The sequence below is a fragment of the Simochromis diagramma genome, unplaced genomic scaffold (genome assembly GCF_900408965.1).
Source record: "Simochromis diagramma unplaced genomic scaffold, fSimDia1.1 OVJJ01000107.1, whole genome shotgun sequence".
Taxonomy (NCBI): Eukaryota; Metazoa; Chordata; class Actinopteri; order Cichliformes; family Cichlidae; genus Simochromis; species Simochromis diagramma.
The window spans coordinates 1,154,460-1,174,785 of NW_024387209.1; the positions used below are offsets into that span (position 1 = coordinate 1,154,460).

Below are 20,326 nucleotides of genomic sequence, written 5' to 3' on the forward strand. Positions count from 1 at the left end.
AATCTGTGAAGAGCTGAAGCTTCAAGATGCCAGTCAGCAGGGAAGAAACCTGAAGGATTTAGAGAGTTTCTGTAAAAAGGAGTGGGACTAAATCCTTCCTGAGATGTGTGAAACCTGGTGACCAAATATATGAAACATCGCTGTGGCGAGGGCTTGGTCTTTGGCCTGCTGCAGAGGAGGGGTGATGCAGGGCGGTGCAGAGGTGGGAAGGAACAGGTGTGCGGAAATGACTTGATGAGGAGAGACTTTTCTTATGTCTTGCAGTGAGAAGAAGCGGCAGAGTGACAACAGGAGTGACGGAGGGGCAGGAGCCAGAAACTGCAGGGACAGTCCTGATTGTAAATAAAGCACTGTTGAACTGACACACGCAGAAGTGTCCATCTGTGGGTCGTGTGTCACAATCCTACTGTTGTGCTTCATTCACTCAGTGACATGCAAATCAAACCAAATCATGTTGCAGGAACCCTCACTCACCCGTATGAGCCACGCTGTCAGCTTTTTGCCTCCTACACTCATAAAAATTAGTCATTGGATGAACTCAATTTGATTGATGGCAGGTTTTCCACGTAATACGTTTATTTTGGTTCAACCAAATCTACGTACATCATGACAATTTAATTCAATTTAGTCAGTAGAACACAATGTTTTAAATACATTTAAAAGGAAAAAAATACATTAACAAGATGTGAAAGGATATATCAGGATACCAGAGTTGCTGCCGTGAGAGAGACTGATCGTTAAAGCCAGGCACAGCCAGCAGTTGGTTGCAGTTACTAATGTGTACTAGGTAAATAAAGACCATGTTTTATTTGCAGACTTCATCCTTCCTGATGTGTGTGGTGTCAGGTCGGATCCTCTCTGTATCACACCTTTCATCATGCATCTTGTTTTCATTTCATTAAGCTGAATTAAGTTTTTAGTTTCCATTTGATTCCAGCCTTAGAGGAAACGAAACTAATGACACCAGCACAGAGAGGCTGTGTGCTGAAGAGCCCTAAAGCCAAAATGGCCCTTTGCCAGGTGTGTTTAACTTCCACAAAGCATCACAGTGTGAAAATACTTTGTTATATGTAGTATTTATAACTATTTTTCTCAGCCGCTGACACGTAAACAATCAGCATAGTGTAATATGAAATAACCTAGATTTAAACTTAATGTACTCACATTGATTTTAAACTTGTCTCAGTAAGAGAAGTGATCCAAAAGTTGACTACGATGACCTGGATGACTGAGAACCTTCACAGACAAAAGTTCCAGTCGAACAACTTACAAACATTACAGACTTTAGCATTGTTAAAGTACCATTGTGCATATGTGTTATTGCTACATGCATTAAATAATTAAAGTGTGAAATAAAAAAATAAAATAAAAGCTTACAGTTTATTTAAACACAGGAGAAGACGATGACTCTGCACTCCTCACTGGGAAAGACTGGAACATGTGAGCTCTTCCCTTGAATGAGAGACTCCTCCTCTGAAGGAAGGACGGGTAAGAGGGTGGAACCAGTGTTGCCAACTTAGCGACTTTGTCGCTATATTTAGCGACTCTTCAGACCCCCTTAGCGACTTTTTTTTCTAAAAAGCGACTAGCAACAAATCTGGCGACTTTTTCCAGTATTATTGGAGACTTATTTATGACGACTTTTTGACGTGAAAACGCGTATCGCTCTTACGCTCAACAAGCAGCGGCGCTGCCTTGGGCACCGCCCGTGCCAAAGCGCTCACAGGTGGAGGATAGTCCTCCCCCAGCTGCTATCAGGGCAGAAGACGTTCACACCTGTGCGTCCAAACGGCAAATGAATCGCGCATGGGCGAAGCCGCTGCTCCCGCACTGACTGTAACGCAGTCAGTTCTTTTACTGTTATGCTGTTTTGTGGATCACAAGGTTTAAAACTACTTATAAACACACACTCTCACACACAAAGTAACTCCACCAGAGTGCCAGTTTCGGGTCACTTTTGCCGGTCCAGGCCCGGATAAAGGAGCAGGGTTGGAATTGTGACATTAAAAAACAATAATTGCTAAAATAAATTTAATTTGTAGTTCTAAATAAATTCTAACTGCATTTAGGACGTTTTTTTACTCACTTTATGTCTCTTCCACGATGTTATTTCTCTCTCCAACAACGTAGGTTACAATAGTTGGGTTGCGGTCACGTGGTTCTGATGACGTGCGGAGGCAGCGCGATTTTTGAGTGGAGGGCGGAAGTAAACATGGAGGACACTGTGGAGAGTCAGGAGAGCAGCTATTGTGCAACTTTAGATCCCCGTTTCTCGGGAGAGATATAAACAGATAGTTAAAAACTATATCGGACGTGATCCGTATTCTTTGAAAATGTCCGAATACACCACAGAAGTAAAGGATTTGCCTACTATCGAGGCTGTGGATATCACCAACTACTTGGTCCTCCAGACTTCTTACTACACTAGGCAGCAAATGAAAGCTTTCAAGAGTCTGGAGGCGTACAATTTTTTTTGTCAGCGGGTGGGTCCACAACCTTGGAACAAAACGTCTCCGTGATGGATACAGTTTGGTGTTTGCAAGGGTGAGTGTTTGTTCTTATATTGCTTTATCTTAAACACGCTAACAGTTAGCGGTAGCGGCTTTAACGTCAACAAACATGCCACATCCTTAGGACTTCGTTAGAGTGACAGTTGTTTGTTTCAAGGTAAACCATTCTCAGAGGTCTAACTTCACACTGAAGTCTTCTGGTTGTGGATTCTCAGCTGGAAGCTGCAGTTCGGGGTTCTCCACTGTCACTAGGCTCAAATCCGGGCTCTCAGCCGTCTGTTGCATATCCAAAATCGCCTCTGCACATCGATGCTGTTCTGCCTTAAGCTTCATTCTTTTCTCTCGTTTGAGAACTGATTCCGATCTGGGTTTTCGTTCGTAGCCGAGATTGACCGTCGGAGCCCAGTCCTCCGACTCTTCGTCATCCAAAGCACTTGGGCAGCCTATAGTCCCAATCAAGTCAATATTAGACTACTAACTTAAAAGCACTAAGTAAACGAGAATTTAACGACAACCTAATGCTAATAAGTTCGTTTGCAAACATAACATTACCTCTGATGAAGTGGTCGCTGCAGACACGGGCATTGGCAGACTCTGCTCCTCCCGACTGTAAACGTAAATTTAAAATCCATTTTTTCCTACGTTTTTCGGTTAGAATTTTCCATTTTTCTCCTCTTCGTTGGGCTATTTTTGGTACCCTAAAATACCGTCTATCAGTTTCTCGGGTCGACCTACTGGAGCATCCGTAAACACAACAGGACATAGGCATTTTGCGTACTGTCTGTCTGTGATTTTGCGCTTATCTTTTTCACTTCCGACCGCCAGTCAAATTTCGCGCTTTACGTCGACGTCACGTCTACGTCAAATGAAACCTAGCTATTACAGTAGCATGACCAATTATGCAAATTAGGCGATGACGTAATTTGGCGACTTCTAGCGACTTTTCGGACAGCCAATAGTGATTTTCCTTACTGACGAGTTGGCAACACTGGGTGGAACATTTCCACAGTAAGACCAGACAAGACCGCGTCTTGTTACGGACATTTAGGTTACAGGTAAGAGTGCACAGAGAAGCCACAAAAATTTACACCAAAGAAGTCAAAAAATATATAAATATTAAACATCGTTAACCACAGTGACTACCAGCTGGTGGCGGTAAAGTACAGAAGTTCACCAGGTAAAGTTCACCAACAGCCGTTAAACGCTGTAGAAGAAGAAACAGCGTCACTACTGCTAACAATGGCAGCCGCTTTCATGGAGTTACGGATGGATCAACTGCCCACAGACCCGCTGCTGCACATTTTATCCTACTTGGACTTCAGGGACTTGATGCAGTACGTATCCCACACCTCCACGGTGTAGCCAGGAGAGGAAGAGGAAAACACGCCATTGATTTCTTCTTACACAAGCTGCAGGAGGAAACGCAGGCTAGAGGCTAACAACGACAGCAGCTCGTTAGGCGAGCCCCTTTATTTTAATTTTTGTTCTTGTAATTCTGAGTAAAGAGTTGTGACAAAAGGTGCTGTCAGTGTTTTACTGCAAGTATTCATGAAAATGTAACTTTAATGACAGCTGTCACGTAGCGCAGAGCCAACACAGAGACTTTAAAACGCCCCATATACGAGATATGATCGCGTTTACAGTTAGCCGCATGCTAACTGCTGCTAACTATTTGTTTACGTCCCCTGCTGCGCATGTCTGTTAGCTTCAACCCTTTTCATGTTAATCTACTGAAACTTATTATCAAAGTACTAAAAAGCGCATTAAATCCATGTAATAAAAGAACACAGGCATCCGATTCTTTCAGTGAAATCACACAAATATGTTCTGATTATTATAGCAGAAGGGTTATTACAGTTAAGGTACACTGGTTTCCTGCAGCAAAGGTACATAAATATGTCGTAAAACTTTTCTAGTTGATAAAAAAGTTAAATATGTTGTTCAGGTTTAAATAAAATTATTGTTTTAAATAAACATAAATTTTAAATAAAGTTGAGTAGTTTTCAGGATGTGTCATTATATCTGTTTGCTCTCGTGTAAACCACGAGATGTGTTTGAGATAAAACTCCTCTCTCTGTGTTTGACTCCTCCCCCTCTCCGTCCTCCTCAGCTGCAGCTTTGTCAGCAGGCGCCTGAACGAGCTCTCTAAGCACAATCCTCTTTGGAAGTCTCAGTGCTGCAAACACTGGCTGCTGACAGAGTGAGTTCACCCCGACACGTTTTACACCTCGCCGCAGCCTCGCCGCACTCTGACTTTTCACCTCTCTCTGTTTCTCTCTCTCTCTCTGTATGTATGCTCACTTAGTGACGACCGACTGCAGAGCGGTGTGTCCTGGTTCTGCCTCTTCAAGCAGTACTACACTGATCTGGGCCGGTACATCCAGTATTACGCAGTGCTGAAGAGGGCGTGGGAGCAGCTCAAGAGCTTCCTGCAGCAGAGGTGTCCACGAATGATCGCATCACTCAAAGGTGTCACACAACAGTTCAACAGCTGGATGCACCACAGCTCGCACAGATATCACATGGTTCAAACTGGAAATAGCCAGGCTTTTTGTTTGAAAGGCAACACCAGAATTCTAGACTTTTAAAAACAGAGGTTTGAAAATTAAATAAAAATGTCGTTCTTCATTAACAAAAAGATTCTTTCCGAGTTTGGCTTTCTTTGTGCTCACTGCATCAACAAAGCCTGAAGTTCACTGCACGTCACCACAGTGGATTTTACACGAAACAATCAATATGTGATTAAAATCCAGACTTTCAGGTTTGTTTCAAAGGGTTTAACTAAAGTACAGAATTAGCTGTTTATGAATTACAGCTATTTTAAACACGCCCCCCTGTTTTCAGAGGCTTAAGTAAAGTCAACAGACAGTTGAGTAATAAACAATTTCATGGCTCGCTTCACTTGTTATTAGGGCTGCCACAAACGATTATTTTCATAGTCGACTAGTCACTGATTATTTTTGCGATTAGTCGACTAATCAGATCATGCATCCATTGGACGTACAACTTACAGCTTATTGCACCAGCATGCATTTGCTCTTATATAACTATCATTAGCTTACAGCTTTAAGTGTTTAAGGTATGTGCTAACTAAAAATAAAGACAAGATCACAGTGTATTAAATTTTAATGAAGTTTGCAGATTGTTTCGGTGAAGTTTAATAAACTCCTTGCTATCTAAAATATAACAGGACACCGGAGTATATTCTCGAGCATCTCACACTTCTGATAATCAGTTGTCTGCTTGACGTTTATTCAGCTGTGTAAAAACTATAACTTTAATCTCAGCCAAACGATTTACTCAGGAACAAATAAAACACTAAAAAAAAGCCAAACAATATTATTTTTAAGTTATCTAAGTGACTTATATATCATGTTTAACCTGAGTAGCGAAAGACGGCGGTGGGTTTGAAAACGATTTGCCGGGAGTCCGGTGTTCTCACGGGCTCTAGTGAGCCTTGCCCCCGGCTAGCTATCGAGCTGGTGGGTAACAGACGTCTCCGAAAACGTCGGAGCGCTTTTCAAAATATGTGGTGTCTTGATAAACTGAGCAGATTTTTGACGTTTACACAGTTACATTCTCGCCTGAAAATATCTTAAACGTTTATTTTGTGACCCAGAAAGAATAATAAGAGTAATATTAAAACTAACTAGCTGCCACTATTGTTGGAAACGGAGCAGGGCGCTATGGATTCTGGGACACTGCTTCTTCTTTTTTTAACGGCAGCTGGCATCCTTGTACATGCAGTGCTGCCATCTTCTGTTTCAGTCCGTTATTACACTCTTAAATCGTACTACTTATTCCTGCGTCTTTTGGGATCTTACAAAGCCTCAAACAACACGTCGACTATTAAATTAGTTGTCGACGATTTTAATAGTTGACGTAATCGTGATTAGTCGACTAATCGTGGCAGCCCTACTCGTTATTTTATGACAGATGAAGCAGATGGCTTCAGGCTTGCCTTCACTGCTCCGCCATTTTTAGTGTAACGAGGAGAAATCTGCATGTTTCTGCCAAATTTTCTTTGTTCTTGAGCTAAAAGAATCAAGTTCTTTTGTTTCTGCTTCAGTAAAACAAAGTTCTGCTGTAAAGTGTTTCTTGATGTTTGAAAGTTGTTGGGTTGCTCTCTGCTCATGTTTCTCAGTCATTCACACATCTCGTCACCTTCTTTCTATAAAACTTGATAATCAGTAATTGCATGTAAAGTCTGAGCTCTCCTGAAGATAAACTACAAGAAAACCTTTTTTGTTTATATCTGTCAGCCCATTAGCATCGCCTTTAAAGGTGATGTTTCCTGTTTCTGTCTTCAGAGGGCACCACCGAGGTGGAGCTGAATGACATCGAGGCACAGATCGGCTGCAAGCTCCCAGACGACTACCGCTGTTCCTACCGCATCCACAACGGTCAGAAGCTGGTCATCCCAGGGTCAGTGTCAGCCTGAGAACACAGACTGTAGCCACGCCCCCTTCTACCTGTCTCACCTTCCTCTCCACCTGTCTCTCTGTCCTCAGGCTGATGGGCAGCATGTCTCTGTCCAACCACTACCGCTCCGAGGTGCTGCTGGATGTGGAGACGGCGGCCGGCGGCTTCCAGCAGAGGAAGGGGATGAGGCGCTGCCTGCCGCTCACCTTCTGCTTCCACACAGGCCTCAGTCAGTATATGGCGCTGGAGCCTGCTGAGGGGCGCCAGATGTTTGAGAGCTTCTACCCCTGCCCGGTCAGCACATTTACTGTCTGCTTATTCTTTCAAAGTAAATGCTCTGTAGCATTCAGTGGACATATTTGGAACTGTTTCTTCTTTCTGTGTTTCAGGATCAGACGGCTCAGGATCCTTCAGCCATCGACATGTTCATCACAGGTCAGTGCCAGTCTTCATCTGCAACTGTGTTAGAAATGTTATATTCAGAAAATGTTATTTAACATTTTAAAGTATGAATTGTGGTTTTAGGTCAGGAAGTTCTTCGACTTGCAGATGACTCCTGTTTTCATTTTCCTGTCACTGGTGACTTTTTAGGCAGACCACGTGTATAATTTCTGGTCTAAGCGCTCTTACTTTTCCTAAAATCAAAAAACACTTAGAGGTAAGAGTCCAGATTCTTTCAGCTTCAGTAGAATTGCTGTGATCAGGGTGTCGTTCTCCAAAGTTCGTGAAACGGAAGATTTACAAGAATTAGCGAATTGCAAGTTTGACATGGTAATCAAAGCTGACATCAATGTTATCTAGTGGCTCAATATTAAAACTACACCACATACTTAAATTATTAAAATCTTAATTAAACATCACTTAGAACCAACTGTGTCTTCAAATCAAAATTCAGACTGATGCCTTAATTTTGCTTCAGCAGGAAATCTACATTTGTGTACATCAAATTATGATGTACACAAATGCTCTTTTTAACCCTACGCTGTAACCTTCTACACCTTTAGTCATTGTGGGCTGCGTCAACCCGACGTGTTGTCCCATTTCTTGGTGCACGTCAGGTTATGTGGAAGTTTATGACGTTGGGTTAAGAGGGGTTTTCAATTAAGCCGTACGAGACCAAACTGAAACAATTTAGGTATAAACCCGTAAAACAGCCTCCAGTTTAATCTCATATTATTTTAAACCACAAACAGAACAGAAACAGGAAGCCTTTATGATCATTCTGAGCACTGCTGTTTCAAGTTTCAAGTTTTATTGTCATGTACAGATAAACAGTGTAGCCACATTTACCCATAACGAAATACTTTGGCTCGTGTTCGTCAGCTTTACATGAGCATATAGAAGTATGCAGTTAAATTAAGAAGAAAATAACAGAAAATAGCGGTAATAATAACGATAAAGAGAAAACAAATACTAAATATTTAGAGAATTTAAGACAAGTTGGTATTTACAGTTTGTGAAAAACTTGTGCAATGAGTATTTAAGTGATATTTAAGTTTGAAGAGGAACTGTTAAAAGGCTTTTAGGATTAATGCTGAATCGGTTTTAGGGGGAAAAATCATTTCATTTACTTTTTGTCTTTTTAAACCTCTATGTTGAAGTATCCTGTAAGCTTTCCAGTAGAACATTTCTGTACGTTCAGTCAGTTAACTGTATTTGACTGGGGTGTAATGTATTTGAGTGCAATTGTATTATCACATAGTTCTTCACAGGAGTTCAGATGAACATTGTTAAGTGTCTCACCTTGCACTTTCCTCTCAGTTTTAACAGCGACAGCTCGTCTCTCTGTTTGATCTGTTTGTTTTTGCTGCCCTGCTGTCGAACTCTATAGCTGGATGTCACAAGATTTTCTGCAACTTGTCTTCTCGTTCAGTCTGATGTCATTAAACATTTCCAGGTCCAAAAGTCCGTCAAACAAAAAGGTCCAATTCTCTCAGGTGTTACAATAAACTTTCTACCTGTAATCACAATTACGTGAAAAATTTTGAATTCTGCTTTGTAGAAGTGCAGAGAAAGGTCATGTTCAAATATTTCTTACATCCAGTCTTCATGGTCAACTCAGCGTGTAATGTTAATATATAGAAGGTCGTGTAAAGATTTAAAATGTCATGTTTGACCTCTGACTCAGTATTTTTTTTTAAACAAATTAATACATCTTCTATATCCACATAAATAAAAAAATAATCAATCAATATGTCAGGTGGGTTAAAACGGATTTAAACAGAGCAAATAACAAACCCTGAACCCTAACCCTGCTCTTGTTTTTACTGCAGTCCAAACTTCTAAAAGTAGGCGGACGTTTGTTTGATGCAATTTTTTTTTTTTTTTTAAATAACCCATTTTTCTTTAGTTAAATTCGTTAACAAAAACTCTGCTTCGGGTCTTGGAGCCACACAGCAAACGGAAAACCAAAATTGCCCTGAAATTCACATCATTAAAGGAAACACGATGCCTGAGGTCTTAATTATACTCCGTTGCGGACACAGACAGCTGGAGATCCGGCGGCCAAGAAGTCATTCCTGTTATGCTTCTTTGAAGTCCGCTGCCTGGGGCGTGGCATAGTTGTAATGTCAATTCTCCACAGATGATACTGCGCGGTCGCAAAAGTCAGGCAGACGGACCTCCTCCCTCACACTCACTGTCTGAAGATGGATGCAATGAGAAGGAAATGAAGGCAAGAGGTCGACCAACTTGACAGACTCACTGCAGGTTTCTTAGTGGTTTAAGGTTCTCGGGCTGATAGTTCGAGAGATCTATGAGCTGAACAAACTGTCAGACGGCAATTATAGACATTGAAAGTTTCAAGGTGGAAAAAAGAGCAGATAAAGATGCAGGTGAATTTGAGTGTTTCTGACTGCTTTCTTGTTGATGTCACCTACGCTCAGGGTGGAGCCCATAAAGAAAGAAACAACAGGTCTAGCAGTGAATCTGAGTAATCTCACAGAGTTAAAGACAACATTTGAATTCCCTACATTCAGTTCAGCATCACAGTGTGCTGGAACACATCACAGCTGTCATCATGTGAGAGGCGGGTCTATCACTGGGCTTACTCGTCTTTGCCGTGGTTTAACTAAACCCAGGTACTGTCCACGCATCCAGCTGTGAAATGTGATTTGATAGATTCAGGTTTGCAGGAACATTTGACTCAAGTCGTCCACTCTTCATTCATTTGTATAAAGTTGAGGTATAAGCTACTTTAGACCGAACCGAAAGTCCTAAACACAGGACCGCTTCAGCAGCTGCTTGATTTATTTCTCTCCTCCACTTGGATAAATCACCCAGACAGATTATAAGTTTGTGTCAGTTTGTTCTCTGTGATTCTTTAACTTTGTGTGAAAGCTGCAGAAACCCTGAGCATGAAAACGTGGGAAACTGTGAGTGTTTGTGTGTTCAGGCTCATGTTTCTTGGAGTGGTTCACGACCTACGTGCACAACGTCGTCACGGGAGAGTATCCAATCATCAGAGACCAGATCTTCAGGTAACTACGAGTCGCGCACACGTTAATGAGTGTTTTGTGTGTTTGAGCCTCTGTGAAGCTCAAAGCTGATTTTGCTCTGCAGGTATGTGCACGACAAAAGCTGCGTGGCAACCACCGGCGACATCACCGTCTCCGTTTCTACCTCCTTCCTGCCAGAGCTTTCGTCCGTCCATCCTCCACACTTCTTCTTCACCTACCGCATCAGGTAACTTCCTCTCTGCTCGCCATGTCTCTCACCGCCTCTTTCCAGCGTTTTAATGACCCGGCGTGTGTTTTCAGAATAGAAATGTCCAGCAGCGCCTCGCCTGAAGCCGCCTGTCAGCTCGACAGCCGCTACTGGAAAATCACCACCTCTGATGGCAACGTGGAGGAAGTCCAGGGTCCCGGCGTGGTCGGTACGCTGCCCGCATCACACCTGGGCTGCTCCACTGTGATTGGCTGAGACCAGCTGCTGAATGTGTGTGTTTGTGTATCTGTGCAGGGGAGTTCCCAGTCATGACGCCTGGAAAAGTACACGAGTACGCCAGCTGCACGACCTTCTCCACCTCGTCAGAGTACATGGAGGGTCACTACACCTTCCACAGACTAGGTAACTACCTCCACCTGTAACAGAAACGCCTCCCAGATGTTTTGCTGCTGTTCTCATATTTGTTTCTTTCATAGCCAGTAAAGAGGAAGTTTTCCACGTGGCCATACCTCGTTTCCACATGGTCTGCCCCCCCTTCAGAGAGCCTGTGGTCCGAACGGTAAGAGGTTCTGCAACGCTCTGAAAATCAAAAGACACTTTCAGGGGGTCTTAGACTGAAGTCAAAACTGAAACGGAATTATTTGATTGTTTTCAACATCTGGCATTGATGCACATGGCTGGTTAACTGGAGACAAAGGAACTACAAAGACAGGATTACTGCAAAGGTACTGCAGGAAGACAAAATGAAAAGTCAAACTTCCAGGTTTATGCAGCACAGCTTTACTCTAGTGAGCTGAGGGCAGTAAACATAAATATAAGAGGATGAGGAGAACACCAAGATGATATCAAGGACAAGAGCAACTTTAAGGTCAAGAAATTGTTTGTTTAATGCTTTAAGATATTCTTAAATCTTCCACTGTGACAATTTGTTTGTGCTTAATTGGAGATTATTTCAGGTAAAAGGTGCAGCAAATGTAAACTGTCAGGAATCAAACACAAGGAGAAGGATGACTTGATTATGGTTTCTACACATGCATGTACAGAGATAAGAAGTAACGTACCCGAGCAGAGCTGTGTATATTAAAAGAATCAGTAGGAAGCTCTGTATGTATACAGTGATGTACATGATTTCCACAGTGCTGTCTTCAGGTGTTGGTCAGGTGTATTCATAAAGAACTGATAATCCAATAAAATGAACAAATAAATAAATCAAGTTACCAGAATTACTAGTTTCCTTACCTGGAGGGGGAAACAAGATTCCTAAATAACTTTGAATCTTAGAAACATTAATGAAGCCTCAATACTTGGCTGTTGTGATCGCTTCAGTTTCAGGTCCCAGAACAATTTTGATCTTCGGAGATCTGATAAAGTCCCCTGTACTCTGGAGGTTTGTTGCATCTTGCATCTCTCACTCTCTGCAGTCTGAGTTTAAAAATGTAAAAGCTGCAGGCTGAGCTGCTGGTGATGGAAAATCATTAGCTACACTGAGAGAGTCTGACTGTTAACCCGGTTCATTAGTCCAGATTTTAGTTTCTGTTTGATTTTAGCTGCTGAGAGCAGCCCTGCTGCAGACAGCGGACATCAGGAGCTGACTTCAGGGCCAGTTTGAAGTGTTTCCGTCACACAGCTTCACCGGGGTTGGCTGGCTCGCCTTTTTTTCAAAGAAATCAAGCCTAAAATTAATTTAAAGAGTTTACTAATTACACTGTTTACTACTTACAGTCGCTATCTTGCACAACTCACTGAGCTCAGCATACTGTTCACTGCTGAGGGGGTGCCCTCTAGCGGCTTTTTAGTGAAACATGACTTCAGCGTAACATCTGTGTCAGTGTAAGTGACACTGTTAGGCTTTCTAAATATCTTGGTATGGTGTGATACCAGTATGGTGTCCAAGCGCACCATAAAGTACCTGCAGAGACCACCAAAAATTAAACTCATAATGGCTGAAAAGTGACCCAAAAATTCTCTGCAAACAGGTAAAAAACTGGTACAGACGTGCAGATCAGCCACCAACACAGTGTCTTGCTTCTGTATTGGAGGGTTAAAGTAGGCGTCGCCTCCTTTAATGATCTCATTGATCAGCTTCAGACTGTCCAACCTTCAGCACTTGCTGCTCATGCTCTCTGTTGTCTCTTCTGTTTTGTTCCTGACGACATCTGATCCAAGCAGCAGAAGGCGTTGGCTAGCTACACGCCTCGCTTCGACGACCACGACGACGACCACGACGGCGAGTACTGCGACGGAGACGGCGACGACTTCGACGACCTTAGGGGAATCAACATGGCTGCCTTGGAGGGAGCATGGTGTCCTCGACACATCTGACCTCTGACCTCCCAACATCATAACATGCTGATGTCAGTTAATTGGGTCGATGAACATTAAAAGCTTCCGTATGGCCTTTGACTCGCAGCAGGGGATTATGGGACGGGTTGTACCAGTGAACCCACCAAGCAGAGCCATACGGGGACAGAGTCGCACCAACTTCCAGCTGCCAGTGAAACAAAATCAAAATGTGAAAGCGCAGTTTTATAGAAATGGTCTTTTTCTGTTGGATGTTTAAGCTTTTGTCAGGACACTGTTTGATAAGTGAGGATGAGACGGGCTGGACGCCACTGGCGTTGGCCTTTTAAAGGAGCACCGTGGTGATCTGTGGCTCCCAAACAAACACAGCAGGGAACAAACTGACGCCGGTGGCTTCAGGTTCCAGTTTAGAATGAGGAAAATGCCGATTTGTGTCGACTACAAGACTTAAATCTGGAGGGTTTTTTTGTGAAATGGAAAAAATGTGGGTCTGTTACTTTTGTCCATAAGATTTTAGTTCTCAGAGGGATAATGCTTCTCCTTCTTTAAATGAGAAAAGCCGTGTTTGTGGAGGGAGGGGGAGGGGGTTCCACGGCAGGAACTTAAGCCTAACTACTGATAGATTTTGGTTTTTTTATGGCTTCCTAGCCAAAATTTAATGAAAGAGAGATTGTTTTCCAAAAAATATGGAGACTTCACAGTATCTGCAGGTAAGAAGATGTTATGCTGCCGTCTTAAAGTGTAATCTGAGAGACGCTGCAAGCAAATTTCAGTATGTGTGTGGTCATTTAATCCTAGCATGCAGTCATTTGGTGTAGAAAACACCATCCAGCCCAATGTGGCCTCATCGAAAGGATTTTTTCATCCAACAAAACCATTCAACACCTACAAAGGTAAACAAGGAAAATCTGAAAACCTGAAATCAAATATTCTGAATTTTTCCTGTGTTAGTAAACAGCAGGTATATCGTTGGATTAGCGATGAGCAACCACTCAAATGTCTCACATGTCTGAAGCCTAAACTTTTGGGAATTATTTGAGGCTTTCATATGAGACACTTTTTTTAATTTGAGAGAGGCGATTCAACATTAACCCTCCCCCTAGTGGATAAACTGAGCAGTGCAGCTGTTATATGTGTGTTATTAAAAAGGAAAGATCTCCACAGCCAAAGGTTTTATTGCATATTTTTATGGTTTCTGCTCCTTAAATCTGGTGCTTATCCTTTGTCATGTGCCAGCAAATCACACCTTCAGCCAGTATTAAAACCCGAGAGAGACACAATAAAGAAAGTAAATTAATACAATAATAAATACTTGCAGCTATAGATTGATATGTTACCTTTAAGATGAGTTGTAGTCATACGGCTTTAAGTTGGTGCAGTGAAAAAGAAAATCTGGGTTTATTGTGCTTTTTCCCCCCAAAAAAAATATTATTTCAAAATAATGTGTACACGCAATGGCAGGCAGAGTGTGATAAGAGAAGAGGACTTGGGTTTCTTTTATCTGGGGGTTAAAGTGTTGTATGCTTCACGCTGCTTTCTTAGACTTGAGTTGGTATCTTAAAGCAGGTCTCCTTCCTTTCTGTCCGGTGGAGGCGGGACAGTCAGCGGGTTTGTTTTTGTATGTTTGAATTAAATAAATCTTATATTCACTGCTACTGAGTCTCTTTACTTTTACACGCTCGCTTTAAGGTGATTTTCTCACACACTGTAAAAAGATTAACTCCAGAGCTTTAGTGAGACTTCACCAGCCTTTTAAAGATTGAGTTTATTTCAGATACCTGCCCTTTTCACAGCTTTCATAAAACAAATTGTTTCCGCTCCCTTAAAGTTGATTTTATTCTGATTGGCCAGTTCCTGGAAGCTCTTAGACTTTTCCAGAGGAGCTTCACATGTACCACAGGCTGTCTTAGCCGCCAGTTTTTCCAATTGGCTGCACCTTACAAACAGGTTTGATCAGCAGGTAGGCGGGGTTTCTGTGTGCCTCACGTGATTTGGTCTCTTGTGATGTCATCCAGATCCAAAAGTAGAAAAAAAGTGTTTTTGTGCATACACTGACCTCTGTCAGGTAGCTCTTCTCTTCTCCAGACATTTTAGGATGGATGATAAAAATCATTCTTGTACTGTAGTGGTAAATGCTGCTGACCAATGTTGCATGTCCTTTGGCTACTTCACAATAAACGTCCACTTCGTTTGTCAGCTTAATACTATTAATGTAAAACTGAAGCAGCAGTAAGTGCTCAGTAAGTTAATGCAGTCACTACAGACAACAGCATGACTTTGAACCTTGTCTACGTTAACGGTAAGCTTATTTCCCGTTTACACATCCCCATGGAAACCAAGAAAACACAAAGCAGCAGGCCAGGAGCGGTTCCTAGACCTAAACAAATAGTTTTTAATGGTGATCCATACATGAGTATTAAAAAAGATCAATTGCACTGTCAAGACCAGTGACGCGTAAGACTCTAATTTGGGTTTCCAATGTGAATGTGTCACATCATTACTAAACCTTTCAATTCTGACCTTTTAAAAGCTGAAAATATTAGTTTTGAGTTCAGTTGTGTCCAAAAGTTTTGGCAGTGATGAGTTTAAACACGTTTGCCGTCTTCCCAGTGTAGTTTGGCAGCTAAATGGACACAAGTCAGATGAGAAATCGTGTTCAGAGACACAAACTGCTATGAGATCACAGTGACCTCAAACATGCATTTAAATTAAAATCTTTAAGACCGCTGCATTAAACTGCATTAAACTGTGAATGAAACCGTGAATAATAAAGTTTAAACCAGCGGTTACATTCAGCTGAGCGTAATTAAACAAACTCAGTCTGTTAAAGAGTTAGAATCAGATGCTGATGATGTGAGCAGTCTCCACAAACGCCATCAAATTCATTTTCAGGCGGTGATTTGAAGCTCTTTTTACAGTCGAGCTTCAAACACCCGAATCTCCAAATTTAAGACAAGAAGCTTCATTAAAGCAGACATAAAAATCATAAAAAAAAAAAAAAGTTTATTCTGACTCGGTGAAACAGATATTTGTTCTCTGCAGGTTAAAAATGTTCAGCGGAGTATCGCGTGCTTCTGTAGCTCCTACTCCTTTTCAGTCTTCGTCATCTTCGTCCTGATCGTCGTCTTCCTCCACCGCCACCATCCCCAGACTTCTGCGTTTCTTCTCCCCTCTTGTCTCCTTCCTGTCCTCTCCCTCCTCCTCCTCCTCGTTGTCCTCCTCCTCCACTGCCCCTCCATCACCGCCATCCCCCTCCTCCTCGCGGGCGTTGCAGCGGCTGCAGTGTCTCCTGAAGCCTCCCAGGAAGTGCGACCTGAAGCAGCAGAAGGGGCAGGCGTAGCGGCCGGGCCGGTGGGCGGAGCTGATGTGCCGCTGCAGCCGGCTCGGCAAGAAGAAGCTGCGCTTGCAGTCCTTGCAGCTGTACGGCCGCTCGACGTCGTGGCAACGCACCACGTGACTGATGGCGAAACCTGCGGCGACACAGATGACAATAAAAACATAAATCTATAGTTTTTGATGTTGGATTATTTTTAGTTATCTGTTTGCTTGTTTGGTTTGAAAAACAATTAGATAAAGATTTTTATTTTTTTAGTTTTGCTTGCTTAAAAAAACAAACAAACAAAAACACAACCAAAAAGATACAATTACCAAATATAAGCTGATTAAAATTCTTTTGTTGTTGCTGTTGTTATAAAATATAATAATTCGCACAAAATAAGTCAAAAAAGTCATATCTAATATTTTTAAAAGTCCAAAAGAATACTACAGAAGTCAGCTTAAAGAGTAATTAAAATGTAAAGATTGTGTTTACATTTTCTGACGTTTTATGTCTGCTTTTCTTCATTTCTGGGATTTTAACTCACATTTACAAATTTAAAGCAACAGCCCGATGTGGTATCTGTGCCATGCATACAAGCTTTAAGACGTAAATGTCACATTAAAAGGTCATTTTTGTAGTTACGGTAGTCTCTTCTAAATATATTTTAAAATGTTACCACCAGGGGGCAGTGTATCACCACAAAGTTTTATTGTCCTAGTTTGGTGCAGTCCTCCAGGTAACAGTCTGTTAAACGGCTACAAAACACAGAACGCTAAGTAGTACAGAAGTGTTACATTACACATACATGTAATAACTGCTTTCTGCCCCCTGCTGGTCATTACAAAGAATAGCAGGTTCAGGGATTCGTACCTGGGACCTCGAGTTCATTATCTTTTATCTGCATCAGTTTGATTTGAGCTGCGTGCGTGGGCGGGTACCTTTGAGTTTGGTCTTCCAGCCGCACATCAGGCACACAAAGCGGTTGGAGATGAAGCGCACCACTTTGGCCGTGGCCTCCATCTCCTCCTTCAGCAGCTCACCGCTCAGCCCGGCCACCGCTGCCTCCTCCTCTTCCACCCCCCCGCCACTCTGCGTCTGGTTGGCTGTGGCAAGGTCACGTCTGATGGCCTGGTTGGCGTACGCTTTGGGAATGTTGTGCTTGCGCACCACGTGGCTGACACCCACAGCTTTCAGCTTGTTCTTCCAACCACAGATTAGGCAGCAGTACCTGGCGCCATCAAACAGTAGCACGCTTTTGTCTTCATACTCGCATTTAACCGACTCCACCCCCTCTCCTTCCTCCTCTTCTTCACCCTCACTGCTCCTCTTTCTTTTCAGGATGTCCCTGCATCCTTCCTCCTCTTCCTCAGTCTTGATGCTCTTTATTTTAAATTCATCTTTCCCTCCTTCTCCTTCCTCCTCATTGCTCTTCTTTCTTTTGGTGTCACCTTTCCCTTCTTCTTCTTCTTCTTCCTCTTCCTCAGTCTTAATAGTTTGCTTTCTTTTGGTGGCATCTTTCATTTCTTCGTCCTCCTCGTCACCCTTCTCGCTCCCGTTGTCGCCTCCCTTGTCCCTTTCATCCATGCAGTGTTTGGTGATGATGTGCTTGTAGAGCTTGGTGAAGTCTCTGCTGGTGTAGAAGCAATAGGAACAGTGGAAGAGCCGGGCGCCGCTCTGGTACATCAGGATGTTCCCGAGGCGTCCCATCACCACACTGTCAAGGCAGGAGGGGTGGGATGCCGCAATGTGGGAGAGCTGGTGGGCGTGGCTCTTGGAGAAATGGCCACAGTGGGGGCACTGGAGGTGAGCCGCGACACCCCCACCTACTTCACCACGAGTCTGTATGATAACCGACATCCCTGCAAAGATAGTACAGAGCAGGTCAGGACCAGGTGAGCTCAGAAAACTGCCACTAAGATCAAGATAAAAAATTCTTAAAGCTAAATGTAGAGTGCGTTCTGGTGGACAAACTATGCAACACCAACAGTCATAACATGGTTGAACGGTGTTTCTCTTGTCTCTTCTATATTTTTGTTTTCATTTCTTTATTGCTTGTTATAAATAGATTGGGAAATAGCAAAATATCTGTCGGGCTCGATTTATCCAATTTCGAAATATTTGCTCAGTGTGAATTTGTAACAACTTTTTTTTCAACAAAAAGTATATTTTATGTCTGCTTCAACCAGGAATTACTTCCATCCCTCCACAGCCTGTAAACTTATCTTCATCAAATACATTCAACCTTTAAACGGATTCTTTTAATATTTAATCTTTTTTCCCCATTAACAGTGATACAATTTCAACACTTAAGCACATTTAGGAGTGAGATTTGTCTCCAGAGTAAGTCACCTTATCCTGGTTCATCCCGGTTTATCCTGCTCCTGCACGCTGTTCACATCGATGGGATAGAAGAGCGCAGCTAACAGGCTTGCCTGCACTAAAAACTACATATTTAACCAGTTTTTTCCACCCACCTGACTCCACCGCCGGCTGTGTTAGTTTGTAACAAAGTTCCTGAACCTGAAATAACAATAAAACGACTCAGGAGAAACATTTGAACCGGATTAAATCTCCATCTTTTAGGCTAACCGCCGGCCTGCTCAGCAGATTCTCTGCTACCGCCCTTTTCCGTGTTTACCTCCAGCACAGCCAATCAACTCACTTCAGCCGTCCGCCACTGACCAATCACAAAATTCCCTTAACCAGGCTCTCGTCTAGCATTCAATTGTCGCGAGATCTCTGGGGTGTTTTATAATCGTCGGACATTCCTTCGTTTATAGAGGAAAAAAACATAAAATCTTCCGGCTCTGGTGAGACAAACTAGCCTACACTTTCAAGTGAACTAGAAATAAATGAATAAAGATAATAGAAGAAACTGATACATGAAGTTTATTGAATATTATTTATAATCAGGCTGAAGCGTGTGCTCCTTAGTCTGTGATTAATAAGGCTGATTCTGTCTCCAGAAACCCACCACCTGCTGAGGAAGCAGGGCACTACATCTCTGTCATCCACTGCTTCGTCATCGCTCATAAAGGTATTCTTATTCTTTATTCTTCTTTACTCCCTTTCAGTTGTATTTTATTTTATTTTTCTTTGCTTGTTTTGTTTTGCTTGTTTTTTCTGTTCTCTTGTTTTTTAGGGGGGTCTATAAAGTCGGTGTCCTGGCTTCAGTTTCGCTTGACTGGATTAGTTTCGCTGTTTTACTTTGTAACCCCTCCCCCACCCCTTTTTAAGAAATCTGAATTTATGTGTTGATTCCACAGGCTGTGGCCAAGATGATAGGGCAGGTCGTCTACCTATTGATCTCCACACCATCTGCTTCAAATTCTTCTTCACTGTAACATCACTGTAGTTCCATCACATCCTTTTTTCAACAATATGTGTTTTTCTTAATGAAGGAATATTTTATTTTATTTTTTTCTCTTTTTTTTTGCCTGTCCCATTTGGTTCTTTAGCCGTCAGAATTGTTGTCTGAAGACCAACAAGGATACCCAATGGATTTACTTTGCCAAAAGGATCATCACGGCCTTGCCGTATTGGTCCATTTGATCGACCTTTGTTGTTATTGTTTATTTTATTTTATTTTATTTTCAGTTGTTGCAGACGGGACAGACATGGCTGGGGGATAGGAAAGGGAGAAAGAAAGATGAAGGAAAAGAAAAACAGAAGGGAAGAGGGACAGTGAGAAAGGGCACTTAAAAAGAGAAAGAAGGAAAAAAAATCTCGTGGATCACCTGTTGAGAGAAAAAGAAGAGAAAACAAGCAAAAAAACCAGAGCAACATACTAAACACAACACCATCGCATCAATCTAGCTAAGTGTAAACAGCAGTAAATACTAATTATTGAATGTTGTTGTGCAGCATGCAGGACCGACAGCGCACAATGTGCTTGAAAGTAGCAGCCAAGAAAGGTGTAGTTTATGTCTATGAACAGTGAACACCCGTGTGCACACCTGTGTGGATCAGCGCACTTGTATTCAAAAGGTTTCCCCATGTAACGGTCTGCTAGAGGGTGTAGAGAGCCATAGCCCCGTCCCCAAGTGCATGAAGCAGGCATGGAGGAGATCCAGGCTCCAGACATCCAGAGGCCCCAGAGTGCAAGAGC

General features: G+C 42.5%; 3 protein-coding genes and 1 long non-coding RNA gene across 7 annotated transcripts in view; 2 read left to right on the plus strand and 2 right to left on the minus strand.

The window, feature by feature from the left end:
* LOC120746280 (NLR family CARD domain-containing protein 3-like) overlaps positions 1-2,116 on the minus strand; it is a 56,314-nt gene extending 54,198 nt beyond the window's left edge. Inside the window, exon 1 of one of the 2 annotated variants that reach the window (XM_040051704.1) lies at positions 2,087-2,116. The gene's annotated coding sequence lies outside the window, so the exon portion shown is untranslated. Of the gene's footprint in view, positions 1-1,377; positions 1,396-2,086 lie in introns of those variants that run through there. The other variant, XM_040051703.1, reaches the window with a different exon arrangement.
* A 1,550-nt stretch (positions 2,117-3,666) lies between these two features.
* Positions 3,667-14,520, plus strand: fbxo3 (F-box protein 3). Of its 2 annotated transcripts, none has more exons than XM_040051734.1 (12): positions 3,667-3,844; positions 4,621-4,710; positions 4,816-4,979; positions 6,821-6,935; positions 7,022-7,226; positions 7,322-7,367; positions 10,327-10,411; positions 10,494-10,616; positions 10,691-10,806; positions 10,893-11,000; positions 11,075-11,157; positions 12,765-14,520. In XM_040051734.1, exons 1-12 carry the CDS (start codon positions 3,750-3,752, stop codon positions 12,918-12,920), a joined length of 1,386 nt encoding a protein of 461 aa, XP_039907668.1. In that variant the 5' UTR covers positions 3,667-3,749; the 3' UTR covers positions 12,921-14,520. The 2 variants fall into 2 exon arrangements, with proteins under 2 accessions (XP_039907668.1, XP_039907669.1); XM_040051735.1 differs by having other exon boundaries at positions 3,670-3,844; positions 12,768-14,520.
* A 126-nt stretch (positions 14,521-14,646) lies between these two features.
* Positions 14,647-18,832, minus strand: LOC120746297 (chromosome alignment-maintaining phosphoprotein 1-like). 2 transcript variants are annotated; one of them, XM_040051737.1, is made up of 3 exons: positions 18,693-18,832; positions 17,157-18,077; positions 14,647-16,369 (listed from the first exon to the last, which is right to left on the minus strand). In XM_040051737.1, the coding sequence occupies exons 2-3, from the start codon at positions 18,073-18,075 to the stop codon at positions 15,993-15,995; spliced, it is 1,296 nt and encodes a 431-aa protein (XP_039907671.1). In that variant the 5' UTR covers positions 18,076-18,077; positions 18,693-18,832; the 3' UTR covers positions 14,647-15,992. The 2 variants fall into 2 exon arrangements, with proteins under 2 accessions (XP_039907671.1, XP_039907670.1); XM_040051736.1 differs by having other exon boundaries at positions 18,568-18,832.
* A 115-nt stretch (positions 18,833-18,947) lies between these two features.
* On the plus strand, positions 18,948-19,672 carry LOC120746320. The gene is made up of 3 exons (XR_005698820.1): positions 18,948-19,028; positions 19,185-19,255; positions 19,485-19,672. It is a non-coding gene; the product is annotated as an uncharacterized LOC120746320 (long non-coding RNA).
* The last annotated feature ends 654 nt before the right edge of the window (positions 19,673-20,326 follow it).

What these genes read in the sequence shown, in the direction of transcription:
- fbxo3 (XM_040051734.1), top strand. Translation starts at nt 3,750, where the DNA reads ATGGCAGCCGCTTTCATGGAGTTACGGATGGATCAACTGCCCACAGAC. An exon ending in GACTTCAGGGACTTGATGCA is followed by an intron (nt 3,845 to 4,620) that starts GTACGTATCCCA and finishes CGTCCTCCTCAG; the next exon opens with CTGCAGCTTTGTCAGCAGGC. An exon ending in CCAGGGTCCCGGCGTGGTCG is followed by an intron (nt 10,807 to 10,892) that starts GTACGCTGCCCG and finishes GTATCTGTGCAG; the next exon opens with GGGAGTTCCCAGTCATGACG.
- LOC120746297 (XM_040051737.1), bottom strand. Translation starts at nt 18,075, where the DNA reads ATGTCGGTTATCATACAGACTCGTGGTGAAGTAGGTGGGGGTGTCGCG. An exon ending in CTGGAAGACCAAACTCAAAG is followed by an intron (nt 16,370 to 17,156) that starts GTACCCGCCCAC and finishes GTGTCGCCGCAG; the next exon opens with GTTTCGCCATCAGTCACGTG.